The sequence below is a fragment of the Myodes glareolus genome, chromosome 24 (genome assembly GCF_982192425.1).
Source record: "Myodes glareolus chromosome 24, mMyoGla1.1, whole genome shotgun sequence".
In the NCBI taxonomy this organism is placed as follows: Eukaryota; Metazoa; Chordata; class Mammalia; order Rodentia; family Cricetidae; genus Myodes; species Myodes glareolus.
In genome coordinates this window covers 19,537,139-19,555,568 of record NC_142049.1, presented here as the reverse complement: position 1 = coordinate 19,555,568, position 18,430 = coordinate 19,537,139, and the positions used below count along the sequence as shown (strand labels likewise).

At 40.3% G+C, this 18,430-nt stretch overlaps 1 protein-coding gene across 1 annotated transcript in view; it reads left to right on the top strand.

The window, feature by feature from the left end:
* Window positions 1–13,934, top strand: part of Agbl1 (AGBL carboxypeptidase 1) — a 723,788-nt gene extending 709,854 nt beyond the window's left edge. The window contains exon 21 of the mRNA XM_087901337.1: window positions 10,118–13,934. Coding sequence (XP_087757463.1) covers window positions 10,118–10,334 — 217 coding nt within the window. The 3' untranslated portion in view covers window positions 10,335–13,934. The remainder of the gene's footprint in view (window positions 1–10,117) is intronic.
* Window positions 13,935–18,430: the final 4,496 nt, after the last annotated feature.

Here is an 18,430-nt window from a genome sequence, read left to right as displayed (position 1 = left end):
GACTCCCAGGTCAGCCTGCTCTGCTGGCTCCACCCTGCTAGCTTCCCCGCCAGCCATCCCAGCTTCTATCCAGAGGGCCTTCGGAGTGGTGAGTTGATTCGGGTCCCCGCGGGCCCAGCGAGGGGGAGCTAGGACTCTCCCCGACCCCATAGACTCCCAGGTCAGCTTGCTCTGCTGGCTCCACCCTGCTAGCTTCCCTGCCAGCCATCCCAGCTTCCATCCAGAGGGCCTTCGGAGTGGTGAGTTGATTCGGGCCCGCAACAGGGGCCCTGCTAGGGGAAGCTAGGACTCTCCCCGACCCCATAGACTCCCAGGTCAGCCTGCTCTGCTGGCTCCACCCTGCTAGCTTCCCTGCCAGCCATCCCAGCTTCCATCCAGAGGGCCTTCGGAGTGGTGAATTGATTCGGGCCCACGACAGGGGCCTGGCGAGGGGGAGCTAGGACTCTCCCCGACCCCATAGACTCCCAGGTCAGCCTGCAGTGCTGTTTCCACCCTGCTAGGCTCTCCCACCTGCCATCCCAGCTTCCATCCAGGTACAAATTTCTATATTTCTCCCCTCCCACTGAGCCCAAAAAATTTTCCCAGCTCAGCTGCCTTGCACACTGGGTCTGCTCTATAGGGGCATCCCGGAAAGAGACAGTGCCTGTGGTTCAATACCCTGCTTGGGGAAAGGTAGGCATTCTATCAGTGAACTCCCTGCCCAACAAGGGAACCTGACCCGATACCAGAAGTTCCAATAGAGAGCATTTGATCGAAGAGATGGGCAGACGCCAAGGCAAGACCTCTTCCAACAATCTGAAAAACAACATGAAAATATCAGATCCCAATGACCCTACAACAGAAGGATTTGAACACTCTAACCCAGATGAAGTGGGAAAAAGTGCCATTATGAAAGCAATAGAGTCCCTTAAACAGGATATGAATAACTCCCTTAAGGAACTGGTCGAGAAGTATAACAAAAAGTTTGAAGAAATGAGTATAGAAATGGATGAGAAATATAACAAAAAGTTTGAAGAAATAAGTAAATCCGTGAGTGATACCCTGAGAAACCAAGAAAAAACAATCAAACAAGTAAAGGAAACAGTCCAAGAATTGAAAACTGAAATGGAGGCAATGAAGAAAACACAAAACGAGAACCGGCTGGATATGGAAAACCTAGGTAAACGATCGGAGACTACAGAATCAAGCATAACCAATAGAATACAAGAGATAGAAGAACGAATCTCAGATTCTGAAGATACCATAGAGAAAATAAATGCTCTGGTCAGAGAAAACGGCAAATCCAACAAATTCTCTTCACAAAACATTCAGGAAATCTGGGACACAATAAAAAACCAAATCTAAGAATAATAGGGATTGAAGAAGGAGAAGAACTACAGATCAAAGGCCCAGAAAATATATTCAACAAAATTATAGAAGAAAACTTTCCCAACCTAAAGAACGATATTCCTATGAAGGTTCAAGAAGCATACAGAACACCGAATAGATTGGATCAGAAAAAAACATCCCCGCGTCATATAATAATCAAAACACAAAACATAAATATTAAAGAAAAAATTTTAAGAGCTGCAAAGGAAAAAGGTCAAGTAACTTATAAAGGTAAACCTATCAGGCTTACACCGGATTTCTCTATGGAAACCATGAAAGCCAGAAGATCCTGGATAGAGGTACTGCAGAAACTAAGAGACCATGGATGCAAACCCAGACTACTATACCCAGCCAAGCTATTGTTCACTATCAACGGAGAAAACAAAATATTCCAGGATAAAAACAAATTTAAACAATACGTAGCTACTAATCCAGCCTTACAGAGAATATTAGAAGGAAAATCACTACCGAAGGAATCCAACATTCCCAACACGATCTACAATAACTCGAACATCTAGCGACCATTCACAAGCACAAATCAAAGAAGAAAAACACATACACTCTACTACTTAAAAAAAAAAAAAATGACCGGAGTCAACAACCACTGGTCATTAATATCACTTAATATCAATGGACTCAATTCACCTATAAAGAGGCACAGACTTAGAGATTGGATACGAAAACAGGATCCAACATTCTGCTGTTTACAAGAAACACACCTCAACCACAAAGACAGACACTTACTCAGAGTAAAGGGTTGGGAAAAGGTTTTCCAAGCAAATGGACCTAAGAAACAAGCGGGCGTGGCCATTCTAATATCTAACAAAATCGACTTCAAACTAAAATCAATCAGAAGAAATGGAGATGGACATTTCATACTCATAACCGGAACAATTCATCAGGAGGAAGTCTCAATCCTGAATATCTATGCTCCTAATATAAAGGCACCCACATATGTAAAAGAAACTCTTCTAGAACTCAAGGCGGTCATCAAACCACACACACTAATAGTAGGAGACTTCAACACTCCTCTCTCACCAATGGACAGGTCAATCAGACAGAAACCAAACAGAGAATTGAGAGACCTATTGGAGGTATTGAATCAAATGGACTTAACAGACATCTATAGAACACTCCACCCAAATAAAAAAGAATATACCTTTTTCTCTGCAGCTCATGGAACCTTCTCGAAAATTGACCACATACTCGGTAACAAAGCAAACTTCCACAGATACAAAAAAATATTAGTAACTACCTGTGTCTTGTCAGATCACCATGGACTAAAATTAGAATTCAACAACAATGCTCCCCCCAGGAAGCCAACAAACTCATGGAAACTGAACAGTCAACTACTAAATCACCCCTGGGTCAAGGAAGAAATAAAGAAAGAAATTAAAGTCTTCCTTGAATTTAATGAAAACAAAGACACAACATACTCAAACCTATGGGACACTATGAAAGCAGTGCTAAGAGGAAAGTTCATAGCACTAAGTGCCCAATTAAAGAAAGCGGAGAAAGCACACATTGGAGACTTAACAGCACACTTGAAAGATCTAGAAAAAAAAGAAGCTGATTCACCCAGGAGGTCTAGAAGACTGGAAATAATCAAACTGAGGGCTGAAATCAACAAAATAGAAACAGAGAAAACAATTCAAAGAATCAATGAATCAAAAAGCTGGTTCTTGGAGAAAATCAACAAGATTGACAAACCCCTATCCAAGTTAATCAAACGGCAGAGAGAGAACATGCAAATTAATAAGATCAGAAATGAAAAGGGGGACATAACCACAGACACAGAGGAAATTCAGAGAATCATTAGATCTTACTATGAAAGTTTATATGCCACAAAGTTGGAAAATGTAAAAGAAATGGACATTTTTTTAGATAAATGCAACAACAATTTATAAGATATTAACAATAATAAGTAATCATGAGATGATTTAAAGAATATAATATGGGCCATCTCTTCAGCTCTAGGATGTAATAAACATGAAATAAGACCGTAAAGATGGAACTCTGATCCAAAAGATGACACTGTCTGTCTACTTCTCAAGAAAATTTAAAGCAGAACAAAAGATTCTGAAAAATCCCCCCCCACAAAAAAAAGAATATAAAGAGATATGCGTGGGTTATATGCAAATGCCTTGCTTTTTTATTTTTTTTACTTAAGAGAATTGAAAATATATTTAGTATTTTCAGGAAATGCTAGTTACAAGGAGAAAGCTTGTAATGTGATTTTTTTTTACCTAAAAATCAGGAAGCTGACCTGGAAATCTACAGGTGGGTTTTTTTTTTTTTTGGAACTCAGTACCTTACTTAGCCCTTTGGAGGGACAAGCCCATTCCATCTTCGGACCAGTAGTCCTGTGTTCTATAAGAAAATAAGCTGAGAAAGCCAGTAAGCAATACACATCCATTGTCTCTGCATCTGTTCTGACCTCCAGGTAACTGTCCCATTGAGTTCTTGTCCTGAATTCCTTAATGATGCAATACAGTGTGATAATAGTCAAATAAATCTTTTACTCCCCAATTTGCTTTTTAATCATGGTGGTTTGTTGTAGGAATAAAAACCCTAACCAAATTCTTTAAGAAGAAAGAAAGAAAGAAAGAAAGAAAGAAAGAAAGAAGGAAGGAAGGAAGGAAGGAAGGAAGGAAGGAAGGAAGGAAGGAAGGAAGGAAGGAAGGAAGAAAGAAGAAAGAGAGAAAAGGAGAGGGGGAGTGAGGCAGGGAGGGAGGAAGGGAGCGAGGGAGAGAGGGAGGGAAAAAGGGAAGGGAGGAAAGACTCCCCACACCAGTTAAAAAGATCACACAAGGATTTGTAGTTTTATGGGAAATAAAATAACAACAATGCTCAATAAAATTGTCAAAAATAACTAGTGTGAATATAACTACTTAACTTAATTAACTGTACAATAGTGTACATCTTCCTTTATATAAAAAATGTTTGTAGTGTTTTAGAAAACTGGCAAACTATTTTCAAGAATATCTACACATTTTGACCAGCAATATATTAGAAGTCTAGCTGCTATCCTCTCTGCTATTTTGTATTATGGCTATTTTTAACTTTTCATCTTAATTTTCATTTTATCATAGTCTTTCCCTAATGCTGCTGTTGATGAATATTTTATGCCATACATGTATCTTGTTCATGTCATCTACATATTTCATAAATACATTTTTATAATTCATTTTGAGAGTGCCTTACAAATTCTAAATGTAACTTCCTTATCAGATGTGTACTTTAAAAATATTTTCTCATACTAAGTAGATTGTGTTATTTCATCTTCCTGACAAGCTCTTGCAGAATAAAATTCTGGTTTTGATGAAGTCCAATTTGTCTGTTTTCTCCTTTTATAGATCATGTTTTATGTAATTTCTAAGGATTCCTTGTCTAGGCCAGTCTCACTTACCTTTGTCTAGATATTTATATTCGGAAAGCTTTGTATTTTATTTAGGAACCTAATCCCCATCCTGAATTAAATTTGTATAAAATATAAGGTTTATAAACATTTTTATGTTTTGTTAAGAAACATAGAGCTGCTTCGAAGAAGGCAATATTCTTCTATTCACTAATTTTCCCTTTTGTGAAATTGCAATCAATCAATCAATGGCTTTACTTGTGTGCATCCACATCTGGGCTCTCTGCAGTCCAGTGTGCTTGGTGTCTGCCACTCTTCCAATACTGTACTGTCTTAACCACAGCCACTATGTAAACCTTGAAATAAAATGATCAATCTAAAGTTATAGCACAGTAGGTAGAGTATCTGCCAAAAACGCACAACACTCCAAAGCTGCTCCCTCATACCACATAAACCAGGGATGACGGCTATAATCCAAGGCTGTAATTAAATACCTGTGATTCCAGTAACCTGAGGGATGGGATTAAGGCAGAAAGGACGTTCTGGAGTTCTGGGCATCATATCAATATAAAGAGTCCAATGCCGCCCTTATATATGACTTCTCATCTAAAAACATTGGTAGAAGGCAATGATTGAGTGGGTATTCCCACTTTTGTCTTGTTTTTAAAATTATCTTAGCTATTTCTTGTTCATTTTCCTTTCTCTATAAACTTTGGAATGATCTTCATTTTCAGTCTTTACTATGTTGAGTTCCTAAAACCTTTTCTGATTGCTCATTACTGTGAACATCTTTCTGCCTCTTAAGCCTGTTGTATGGCATATAATTCTGGCATGAGTCTGGAACATGTTTTATTAGATTAATACCCACTGCTTCATTTTTAATCAATCATTATGAATTATAACAGTTTGTTACTGTTTGGAAATTCAGTTGATATTTACATGTCTTCAATTGTTCTTGCCTCATAGTTGTAGGAAGTTTGGGAACTTTAATTATCTTTTTTACACATTCCCAAAAGGACAATATTTTTGTATTTATCTGTGCATACACTTTTCATTTTCTCTTACATTGATGGCTAAGACTTCCAGTTGAATAGCAATGATAAAATTCTCTTTTTCTTCTTCCTAATCTGGACAAAGAATCAAACTTTAACCACTGTGCTCAGTCTTACCTGATTTTACAGGCGCTCTTTGTTAACATAAGGGACTATTGGTATTTTTAAGTGTGTTTTTTAATCATTAATGAATACAGGACTTTGTCAATTGTTTTCTGAATACATGTATATGGTCATTTAATTCTTACATACTATCCTATTTAATATAGTGGATTATATTTATTGATTTTTAAATATGGAGCCAGGCTTGACACTCAAGATTTAACTTCATATGGTCAGATTTATAATTAGCCTATGTAATACTGAATCCTACTTGCTATTTATTTTAATAATAACATATTTTTATTATGAGGAATAGAGATTTGAAAATGCCTTTTTGTTTACAATGTCTAGTTTGGGTATCAGTGTAACAATAGATTTATAAAATGAATAGAAAACATTCCCTCTTATTTTCTAGACATTATTATAGAGAACTGTTTTTTTATTTTTCACATTTCTCTATTGAAAATATCTGGGCCTAACATTTCTTTATTAAGATATTTGGAATTATGACTCTAGTTTTCTGAATAGTTCCAGAGACAGCCAGATGATCCATTTTACATAAGAAACCCGTGGTTGTTTTAATTTTCATTGTTTGAGAGACTGATCCATATCATTTCTTGGGTGCTAAGTTCACATATGTAAAGATCTTGCTGTTTTTATTGTTTTTAATATTTCCTTATCCCTTAGATGATCTTGATTTATTTCTGATACTTTCTTATTTAACAATTTTATATTATAATAATATTACATATTTTCCCAAATGGTCATCTTTATTTCATTGTTTTTGTATCTTCAGTTTGCTTGCCTTCCATTAGCTCTTGCTCTTATTTTAGTTTTTCCTTCTACTCGTTCTACATCTCTTTATCTTTTATGTCTTTTTACTTGCCATAACTCATCCATTATACTTTTGACATTGGACTTCCTGTTGTGGTTGCTATGTGGGTTTTCTTATTTTCACTTTCTAACCCAGACTTGCCTAGAGATCATGACAATCTTCCTACCTCAGTCTCCCATGTACTGGGATTAAGAGAATGAGAGATTACAATGTGCTGGATTTCAGCCTTCACTGCTGTAAAGTTTTCTTTTGATACCAATTGGTAATCTGTGTCCAACCAATTTTTATTTATGTTAATTTTACATGCTTCTAAATATACTATTTTCTTGCCCTTGAGACATCTTCTTTGACCTTGTTTAGCCTTCTAATTGTTAATGAAGAATGTTCAACTGCTATTGCTTGTCTTTGAAGTCTATATCACAGCATTATAAACTATGTATAGATGTGAAATGGTTACTCTAGTCAAATCAGTCATGCACATTTTTTATTTTTTTTTAGTGTGTGTGTGCGCATGTATGTACACATGTGAGTGTGTATGTGTATTGCGTGATGGCGGGCACCAAGAGTTTGCTAGTTTAAGAAAGTTCACCCCACCGGTTAATTTTATCAGCTTTAGTCTTCAGGATGAACATTTGCTTTGTAGGTGTATTTTTCCTTCAATAACTGCTACTTTGTAATGTTTATCTTGTATCTAGCATTCTACAGGGAACTGTATTCTACATCATTAATAATCAGTGTTGTATTAACTGTGTCATGAATATCTTTAAAACTTTAGAAGCCAGAGTTTTGTAGAAAGCAATTAAGAAAATAACTATTTAGAATTATTTGTAATAAAAACTTTTAAAACTATCCCTCACATACATGTTCAATTTGGCAACTTTTTGCCTCTGTTATGTTCTTTTGCACATTTTAGCTATTCTGTAAAGTAAAGTAGATATGAATTTGGTGGGGCATGAGCTATCTTTTAATTTCAATTAAATTGCAGCAATCTCTGGTTCCAAACAAATTTAGTAACTATCTGAGATTACCATTTATAGGGGAATTTTTCAGTAAGGGAAAAGGCTATCCAAGGGGTCTCTTAGCAGCAGTTATGATGAATGTGTTAATAGAAATGTCTCATTTTCTTGGATGTTGAGAGCGTGGAAGATTATAAAAATAAGGAGTTGATTGTACGAGTAGAATATTGGAGAGGCATCAAGTCTGATGTATGTATCTCAACAGGATCAATTTATCAGCTACACTGTAGTGGGAGGCTCCGAGTTTGTGATTGACTGGAGCCGTCTCTTCCCGGAGGACAAAGCCTTTGTAGAGTAAACTGACCATGTTTCCTCCTGGAAACTGAACCCCATTTGAAATTCCTCTCCACTATCCCACTGATATTCATGTTCCATGAAGAAGCAATGGAGAGTTGCAGCAAGGTCCTAAATTTGGAAATGGGGCACATTTTAGAGAGATTACTAGCAGCATGCATTTGTTTGCAATAATTACTGCAGCAACCTGGGTGGGAAGCAGCGCATTTGAATGCATACTTTTCTTCTGTACTGTGTTTTGGTGTCTTCTGAATATCCACATCAGAGAAGTGGAGTTAAATTTTGTTGACTGACATTATTTCTCAGGGCATTCTGCTAGCCAGCATCTACCTATTTCTTCACTAGAATTCACCTCATCTCCTGTGAGCTCTCGTTGAGATTAGAGTTTTCTCCAAAGTCCATAGCCAGGATTTGAAATCAGGCTCTTAATGCTTTATGGCACTGCCACCACAGCACCTAGGGTGACAGCAGAAGAGTTTCAGACCCTCAAGATTCTCAATGAACAGAAACTACCTTAGAGCCAGGTAGCTTTTCCTTTCCTTTATTCAATGGCTTTATTACCGACAATTCAGTCTGTAAAATATAATGGCCACTTAATGCAACGGGACTGCGCAAACAAGGCTTGTATTTCTCTCCCATTTTTTCCATTTGCTTCTTACCAGACCTTCAGTTTAGGCAACAGAGCCTGTGGAAAGCACTGGGGAGCTCAGATCAGTCAGTAAACAATTAAGAACCTGGCCTGATTCATTTCCTGAGCTAACGTGAAACCACGCTACTGATTACCCACTTGCATTGTTTATGGAGAGGCAGGTGGATGAACGGTTCTGCCTGATTTATGAAGTGCTTGCCTTCTATAAATCACGAAGTAGAAACCCAGCATGCTGCTAATCCTAATTGGTTAAGTCCTAAGTAGGGAGTGATTAGAAAGTCTTCAGGTATCTCATGCAAATGAGGGAGATATATGGCTCCTTGGGAGAAAATTCCCTCAGTTCACAGTAGGCAGTAAAGTCTTGGGTCCATTGCGGCTGTTCCCTGTTGTCTCTTTGCTGCTCAGCCCCTGGTGATCACCCGATTGTTGATAAATTAGGAAAAGGGGGTTAATAATGCAGAAGTATCAGCATAGGGGAAACAGAATGCTGTTTCCTTGCTTGCTCATTTATTAATTTCTGTCTGGATTAATTTCTGTTTCCAAGAAACCATTCATCATGATGAAGGTGAGCTATGTGAGTCCCACAGTGTGCTTTGATAGAAGGAGTACCATTAAGTCTTGGAGTTCTCTGTACTTTGATTCTATTTGGATGGGGATAGAATGGTATCTCATGCATTCAATGACAGCCTTCTGGGTGTGACCACATAAAGCTTAACCTATCTTGAAAGTTCTATATATACCAGGTTGTCTACATCATTTGGATGAAAATGTGCTGGCTGACAGCAAAGTGCAGTTTTAGTGGGCAGAGGAAGAAAGGAATCCTAAAGACCTTGAATGGTATCCTGATTACTCTCAAGGGAGGAATTACAGAGGGAGAAGTGAGACTGAAAAGCTTAAGGGAGAAATGAGACTTGAACTCATAGCAGCTGAGACTGCCTGCACATAACCTGTAAAGATCAAGCCAGTTAAAATTCAGGTGTGCATAGGATGGGAACTCATGTGCCCCCACCCTTGTTGAGGAACTACCGGAGTTGATGGCTACTGGGGGAGAAAGACTCAGAATTTTTATGAGTGTGGCCTCTCTTAGGTTTCCCATGGTCCAGTGGAGAGCCCCACATCCATACACAGGCAGACAACACTACTTGATCTTATTGGGTTATTTAGGAAAGGAGGATATGGAGAGTTGAACAGAGTGTAGTAGGGAGTCTGGGAGCAGTTGAAGATGTTAGTGAGAAACTCTCAAACAAGAATAAATTACAACAATATTCAGAAAGGGGTTTGGCTACCCGCCTCTTCCATACTGTAAGTTTTCCTTTTCTGGCTAACTTTTCTTTTCCTTCCTCCTCCAATTTCCACCACCCTGTTTCTATTTCCCTTCCCCTATGTGCTTTTCCTTCCTCTCCTCCCTCATTCTTCTCTTTGCTTGGAGGAGATGAACTACAGGTGCAGCAGCAGCAGCAGCAGCAGCAGATCCTCTGAGGTTGATGATGAGCCATTCTGCCTGGAAGAAATCGACTACAATGCAGATAGCAGCTCAGACCCAGAACACACCTTCGCTGAGCTGGACCGGCAGATCCAGGAGTGTGCCTTTAACAAGGATGAAGAAGAGGAAAAAGAGGAAGGGACAGGGTGGAGAAGAAGATCTGTTCCCCAGTCCTAAGTTTCAACACCAGCTCTGTGTCTCCAGTCATTGGACTAATGGCCATCACATGGCTTCTTTACTATTGGATATATATAGTACCTAAGCCAATAGAAAAGCTAGTTTGTGTGGGCTTAGCTATCCTTTCTGTTGTTGTTCTAGCTGTACTATGAATAGAATCTGGATATGCCATAGATTTTTTATATACAGCATGCTATAACTGCACTTATAATTGGACTTGGGTGGTGTTTTCAGGACTGCCATCGATCCTCTTTAGACTGATCTCAACTCTCCACCAGATCTAGGTCTGACACAGTAGGAGACTATAACCAGAAAAGAGGGCTTCCTTTCTGGGTTCTAAGAAAGAGTTCTAAGCAATTAATTTATTCCAAACAAGAATAGTTTCTCAATATTATGCCACCTGAGCTTGCAGCACAGACATGAATCCTACTTAGACCCTGAAAGTCTTGGCAGTTCCTCAGGTCCTGGGTGACAAACATAAAAGCACTGGAGACCAAGTCACAGCAAGTATCGCCTTTGATGTTCTTTAACAATGTACATTTTACAGAGGTTAGAGAGGCCAGAAACTGGACTCTGCAGTAAGCAACATGATCACGGCTCCTCACAGATTTTACATTTGTTCCTCTTAAGCTGCTTAAACATGATGGAGATAGAAGATGTGCTGGGAAATCCACACATTATGGAATCAGACAGACAGATGTGGTTCATATCTTACATCTGGCAGGGGCTTGTTCTGAAAGCTTAAGCAAGTGATTAACTCTCCCTAAACTTCAGGGTTTTTCATATGTCTCATGGGAATGGACATATCTATATCACAAAGTTATGGTAAAGGTGAAATGAGATCATATATGAAAGTGTGCAACTTGGCACCTGCTCCGCGCTAACTCTAGCTCACAGCACATTTTTTACCCAGGACAGAGAATACTATATAAGCATTTGCAAAGTTATGAGCAAGCAATCTCTGGGGCCTGGGGTCACATGATTGTAATGTATACCTTCCTAGAAGAGATCTGCAAAGGAAGCCAAAGATGAGAAGAGCAGAGGAGCTGGGGAAGCTTAGCATAAGGGTACAAGAAAGACGGACTTTCAGCACACAGAAAAAAATAATGTTAAGACTGAGCTGTGTAGTAAGGAAGGGGGCCACTTGTTGGTTCCCGGCCACTTAGCCTTGAAATAACCATGCAGAAACTATGTTAATTAAATCACTGTGTGGCCCATTAGCTCTAGCTTCTTATTGTCTAACTCTCACATATTAATTTAACCCATTTCTATTAATCTGTGTATCACCACGTGGCTGTGGCTTACTGGCTAAAGTTCCAGCATCTGTCTCCTGTGGGAGCTACATGGCATCTTTCTGACCCTGCCTACTTTCTCCCAGCATTCATTTTAGTTTTCTCTGCCTAGTTCTGTTCTTTTGCCCCATCACAGGCCAAGACAGTCTCTTTGTTCACTAACCAAAATAAAATCAACAACACATAGACAGAAAGACCTCCCGCACCAGAGCTATGAGATGAACAGGGTCCTTGAGAGAAAGCCATAGGAACCCTGGGATGCAGATAGGAAAGGAGGAGAAGATGGGGTAAGCGACATTTACCACACACATGCCATTCGTATTTTGTTAGGATTGGATTTGACTATGGAAAAGGAAAATGACAAAATAGTGGAAGATTTCGTACCTGCTTTTCTTTCATATTGAATTCCATGTGTGATGATTACTTGGAGCCGCTGCTGTAGATACTTGATATCAGAGACCCAGAGTCTGCAACTTCTTCATATTTCTAACTCTGGGAGGTGGAGCTTCACTTCTAAGTCTAGAATGGCTACAGAAGCATCAGCCTTTGCATCTACATCCTACATGTCAGCCAGAACAACAACAAAATAGAATGTGCTGTCTACCCTTCAGAAATTTACACATAACATTTCTGCTAAATTTTAGTCAGAGAGCACACAGGTGATTAGAAGGGACTGTCTACCTGAGACAGTTCCTGACATTTGAATTTTTGTTTGTTTGTTTGTTTTTCAAGACAGGGTTTCTCTGTGTAACAGTTCTTGCTGTCCCGAAACTCTCTCTGTAGACCAGGCTGGTCTTGAACTCACAGAGATCCACCTGCCTCTGCCTCCTGAGTGTTGGGATTAAAGGCCTGCACCACCACTGCCTAACTGACGTTTGAATTTTTAATACAAAAGAAACAGACAATACTACATATTTGATGTTAACTGCCAAAGATGCATTTTATAATCTGTTCAGCAACTCTGGGTAGTTTTGGAATCATTTAAATAGTAACAGAAAAAACTCAGAGAAAGCCACAGGGCAAGATTCTGCCACAATTTAGCCCTAACATGTAGAAGAAAGGCATACCCATTGCAATTTAAAGAATTCACAACATTGGTAGTCTTTCCATTTTACACTTATTATACTTTTATTTCAAATTTGTGCTACATCTCAGGAAAGCCATCCTTTCCATGAAGAAGTGCAGTGTTCTGTAATATGCATATGAAGTTTATGGGAGGAAAAACCAGGAAGACCAGGCTCACAGCATCTGCTACCATCTCTTGTATTCATCTCCCTACCTTCCCACTCTCAAAGAGGAGATCGAAGAAATTGATCCTGGATTTCCATTGGCTTGAGGAGTGAGTGAAAGACAGAATCCTGTCGAAATATAAAGACCAGAAAGGGCAGGGAAAAGAGTGATTTCCATCAAAAACTAGCACACCAGTCTTAATTAGTTCAGGGTGTAGTTTCTCATCACCTAATTCAACGCTGAATGACCAGGGCAAGGTGAGCTTCTAAAGGGAGAATTTAGAAAACCTCCTGGACATGGACCACTCACTGATCTATCTGTGCAGAGGAGACATGGGAAGCATCTGTGATCCACTGTGCACTCCACTGAGTTCTGGGAATACAGGAGAAAGATTGTGTCTTTGAGTTCAAAACTCATTTGAGATGTGTGAACAATAAACATTTTATTTTATTGTGTTGCTATGGACCATGGTGGAATTATACAAGGATAAGATGAAAAACTTTGCCTCTAATACGGATGTTTGTATTGGCAAGATTCTATGGAAAGAGGATAATTATTCCAGTTACTGTTGAAAGGTATTCATGAGTTCTTAGAGAGTTAAAAAAGGGGGGCATGCTAAGAAACGAGAAGTATGTGATCAAAGTCCTAAGATGAGGTTAGATTTGGGATAAAATGATCAGCACGACTAAGTTAAAGGTTTCATTTGTAGATTGGGGAAAGAGAAACATGGGAAAAGATGAAATTGAAAAGGAAGATGATAATCAGACTGGGCGATATTTGACATGAGTTCATGAAGAGGTTGAGTCTGGCTCTGAATGCGGTAAAGGAATGGCCATTTATAGCAGATGCTTGCCCACCGTGTATGAATCAGTGCCACTACCCATATGTTCATGAATACTATGTGGGCATCCTCTTTCCTTTGGCTGTTCACTGGTTTGAGAATGCCACCTAAGTGTGACAAAATGCTTCCAGGGCAGAACCCATGTACTGAGGTAAACAGGGTGAATGTGGTTTGAGACTGTTGAATATTGGAAATCTAAGAGACGTTAGTTGGAGGGAGTTTCTTTAAATAAGAGGTACAGCAAGGAATTGAAGTTCACTATAACCCCTGTGCATACACACACACACACACAGAGAGAGAGAGAGAGAGAGAGAGAGAGACAGACAGACAGACAGACATACACACACACACACACAGAGAGAGAAAGAGAGAGAGAGAGAGAGAGAGATACACACACACACAGAAAGAGAGAGAGAGAGACATAGACATACACACACACACGCACACACTTGCACACACATTCACACATGCATGTGTATGTGTGTGCTCTATTTCTTGACTCATGAAGTTCTCTAGATTCCTTTTGGAGGGTGTAAACCTTTCCATGGGATTCTTTCTCCAACGTGACTCCCATGAACTGATGTGACTTGGAAAGATGACTTGATTAGCAAATTGCTTGCTACACAAGCTTGAGAAGCTGAGTTTTGGATCCCCAACATCCACGTGAAAAGCTGGCTGCTAAGGTGCACACCTGGAATCCCATGATCAGGAGAGGCAGAGACTGACTGATATCTGAAGTTTAATGGCCTGTCTGTCTAGCCAGTCAGTGACATCCATTCTCAGAGAGAGAGATTGTCTACATTAATAAAGTGGAGAGCTATTGAGGAAGATATGTCATCTGTTGACTTCTGATCTCCCACATGTGTTCACATACATGTACACATGAAAACAAAAACAAACAAACAAACAAAAAATCATTCACATGAACATACATACTCATATGCCACACCACGAGTCAACATAAACCCCCCCCTTGAAATTTCCCTTTGGTTCTATAAAATCCTTTTTGACCCAAATTATGATTTTTCTTCTGTGTCCCTATCTACACATAAACATGGAACATACAAACATATGCATATAAAATGTTACCTATCTATATTATGACATCAAGATAGATATATATTATATCAATATCTGTATATCTTTTGTGGTACAATTGGCACTTACAATGTGGTTTAGATATTTTATGAACATACTCCATGCACCTTTGAGCAGTGGACTCTAAAATATACAGTCCTGCTACTGCTTTGCATCTTTCTTTGTGCCCAGAATGCTTTCTTACACGTTGAAGGATTCCAAACAGTGATTACCATCCCAGACTCAGCTTCTAACCGAGATATCCAACATTCTAATGAAATCCCATATGTTTTCCTTGAATTCTCCCTCTGGCCATCTCAAATCATAATTTGTGTTACAGAAAGGACACTCGATTTTGCATAGAGGGCATCTATCAAGAGCACAGCATGCCTCCTCTCAGGCTGGTGTTGCCCTGAGGCCTGGTTCTTCTACAGGAGAGCCTAAGAATGGGATGATGGCCTTGCTCTTTGTGCATGATGTCAATGTTCAGATAGCACATTGAAGATAAAGGGACAGCATCTCCCTGCCCCCAGTGACCTTATCATCCATCCAAGAGATACAGATACCACATTCACTTTGGCGAGATCTGTCCATGTACGCGGCACCAACCTAGTTGCCTGGCCACTGGCAATCCCATTGATGATAATTAGCATCCTACAATTTCCTCCATTGCCTCCCATTTCTTCTGAGCTGCCAGAGAAAGGATTCTGAGTCACCACATCCATTTGAAAACAGTCTGATCTCTGAATTATGAGATCGTATTGAGGGCTGCCAGCACATGTAAGGAAGCAATACACCCCAAAGGGAGGTGAAATCCTCCTGCCCAGCTTCCCATTTGTCAGTTTGGAAAACTTAGCCATGGAATGGATTTCGTATTCCGAGAGGAGCCTGTTTCTACTGCCAAGAGCAGAGGCTTCCAGGAATGCCTGACATAAGTCATCCTTGTTAGGGACTAGGCACAGTGACCCACAGGGTTGATGTGAACATTTGGATCCACATTAGAGTGATGGATTTACTTTGCCCTGCTGGTACATCTCACCCAGGGCCCACCAAAGGCTCCAACCTTGGAAAGACACACAGCCAGTAGCTGGTACTCAGCATGAGAGCTTTTTGGGCAACGATAATTCATCAGGCCGGGAACCTGCTGTTGTCTGCCTAACAGATGTCTCCTTTTGTTTGTGTTACAGTTTGGCTTTTTGGAAGCCCAATGGATTCTTAATAACAAAGTATTGTTTAGAAAAATTGTGCAGGGTAAAGGGAGATTTTGAGATGAAATGTATTCCAGTGCCTAACTGCACACTGATGTATAATAAGCTTTAAAAACTGTTACTTTCTTATCACAACGAACATGGCATTAAACTTGAACTCATTATATTATAGGGGAAAAAGATTGGGTGGGAGTGAGGAGAAAGAGAGGGAGAGAGAGAGGGAGGGAGGGAGGGAGAGAGAGAGAGAGAGAGAGAGAGAGAGAGAGAGAGAGAGAGAGAGAGAGTTGATTTGGAGACGAAATAGAGATAGACTCCTTGGATTGAAAACAGGGTCCCTTGACGATCAACACATAGCATAAGCCAATCTCTAAGTGTGTGTATCTTTTGGGTCTGCTTAGTCACAAAACAAAATGGCTTCTGCCTTTGGAAGAGGGCCCACCATGAATATACTGACCACACGAGTCTCATGACACGTGGCTGAGGAAAACCCACTACTCTCAGTCAGAAGAATCTTTGATGGTCTCTAGGGTTCTTGGTGAGTTAAAATGGCTTCAAGTATACCTTTGACAAAGAACTAAACTCAAATCCTGCTTCTTTGGAAGCATCTGGTTGAGGTACTGAGCGTGGCCTTGGTCTCTCTGCATAAGGTACAACAGGGCAGTAAGTTCAGTTCTGAGTCAGGTGTGGAAGGAAGAAGGAAAGCGTAAGAGTCCTGCATCTAAATCCAGGGTATGGAAGCTAAAAGCACAAGCATTCCTGGATAGACTACCAAGGCCCCTCCTGAACTTCTGACTTAGAAGGCCTTTATCATGGAAGGTCATGGAGGAGGCACCCCCTGTTGTGGTTGGCAGAGGGACCCCCATTTTCAAACAAAAGTCTCTCCTTAGAGGGAAAATCTTAGTAAAGGAGAAAGTTGAAATTTGTTTAAGAGAAGTCAAGAGCTCTCCACTTATGGGTTCTCCACATCACCAGAGGAGATGAACACACGAGGGACCACAAAGATGAGTGACTATGACCACTGTCTATGGCCAGCTAAGACCATGGCAGTCGTTGTGTGGCGGTCATGGTACAGGTCATGGTACAGGTGAGGATGTCAGGGAACAAAGAATGCCAGACCCTCTCTAATACGATCCAGGAAGTGGAAATACAGAAAGGCTGACTCCTCAATGATCCCTCAAACCTACTAAAGCCTGGAAACAGCCCCCTCGCTTCAAGAAAGCATGTTCTCATGTAGTCTGCTGGGGTTGCAGGGCAGGGCTGGCCACCGGGAGGGTGTTCAGGTGTTTGGGGTGGGGCAAAAGAATGGGTCTTGGTGGGACAGCAGCCAGTGGGTGGTGAGGGTGAGGGCACAGCCTGGAGGCAGGTCTCTGACCTGTGTGTGTGTGTGGGGGGGGGGTGCTGGCAATGGGACCAGAACTTATCCCCCTGGGTCATGAACTGGCTCTTTGGAGCCTATTTCTTATAGTGCTCAGCTGCTATATAGCAGGGAGGGCCTTGGTGCTGCCTCAGGTTGGTATGCCAGACTTGTTGACTCTCCAAGAGAGACCTTACACCCTTTGAGGAGTGATGGGACTTAGGATGGAGGTTAGATATGGGGACAAGGAAAAGGGTGGGAGGGGGAACTGGGGTTGGCATGTAAAATGAAAGAAAAAATTAAATAAATAAAAAAGTATGTTCTTCATGGTGCTTTTAAAGATCTGATTAAAAATAAGAACATTTGTACCCAGCATCTTCGTGAAGCATCTCAAGTTCAAATTTACCAAGTTCCAGGTCTGACACCTAAACCTCTAGCTCCCTGTTCCTAAGCAGTGATGCTCCTACTAAGGGGAACTTCTGTCTCCTTGTGCCTGATGCAAGACCCAGGTTCAGAGCTCTTTGGGAAATGGAGGGGCCAGGATGTGTGGTTGAGACTGAACCCAGCTTCCCTGTGGGTATGGCCACTATGCGTTCTCATTGTACCATTTCTAACACCAACTTATGCAACTCTTTCCTCCCTCCTGTAATCTCTTTTGTAGTTCTGGTATCTGGGCAACCAGGTTGAATTTAGAATGCGACGAACCTTTTCTTCCCATCAGTGACCTCCTATGATCCTGTGCAAAGAGAATCATCCTTGATTCCCTTGGAGACCCTTCCTGATCCGCTCACTTTTTAAGTTTTTGGGGTTTGTCTCTGAACATCAGCCCCATGCACCATAGGCTTAAATGGACTTTGCTCCAGGAAGTCTCTTTTGGTTACTAAATTTCCATAATGTATTGAAGAAATCTGCATAATGACGCCGTGAACTCTTCCTTCCTCAGGGCAGACTAATTATTATTATTATTATTATTATTATTATTATTATTATTTTGTGGGAAAAGATTTGTTCACTAACTCCCTTTTGTAGACCTAGCACCAGTGGCTGAGATGTGATGGGTTTACTCTAAATATGCATTAAAGAATGGAGATGTT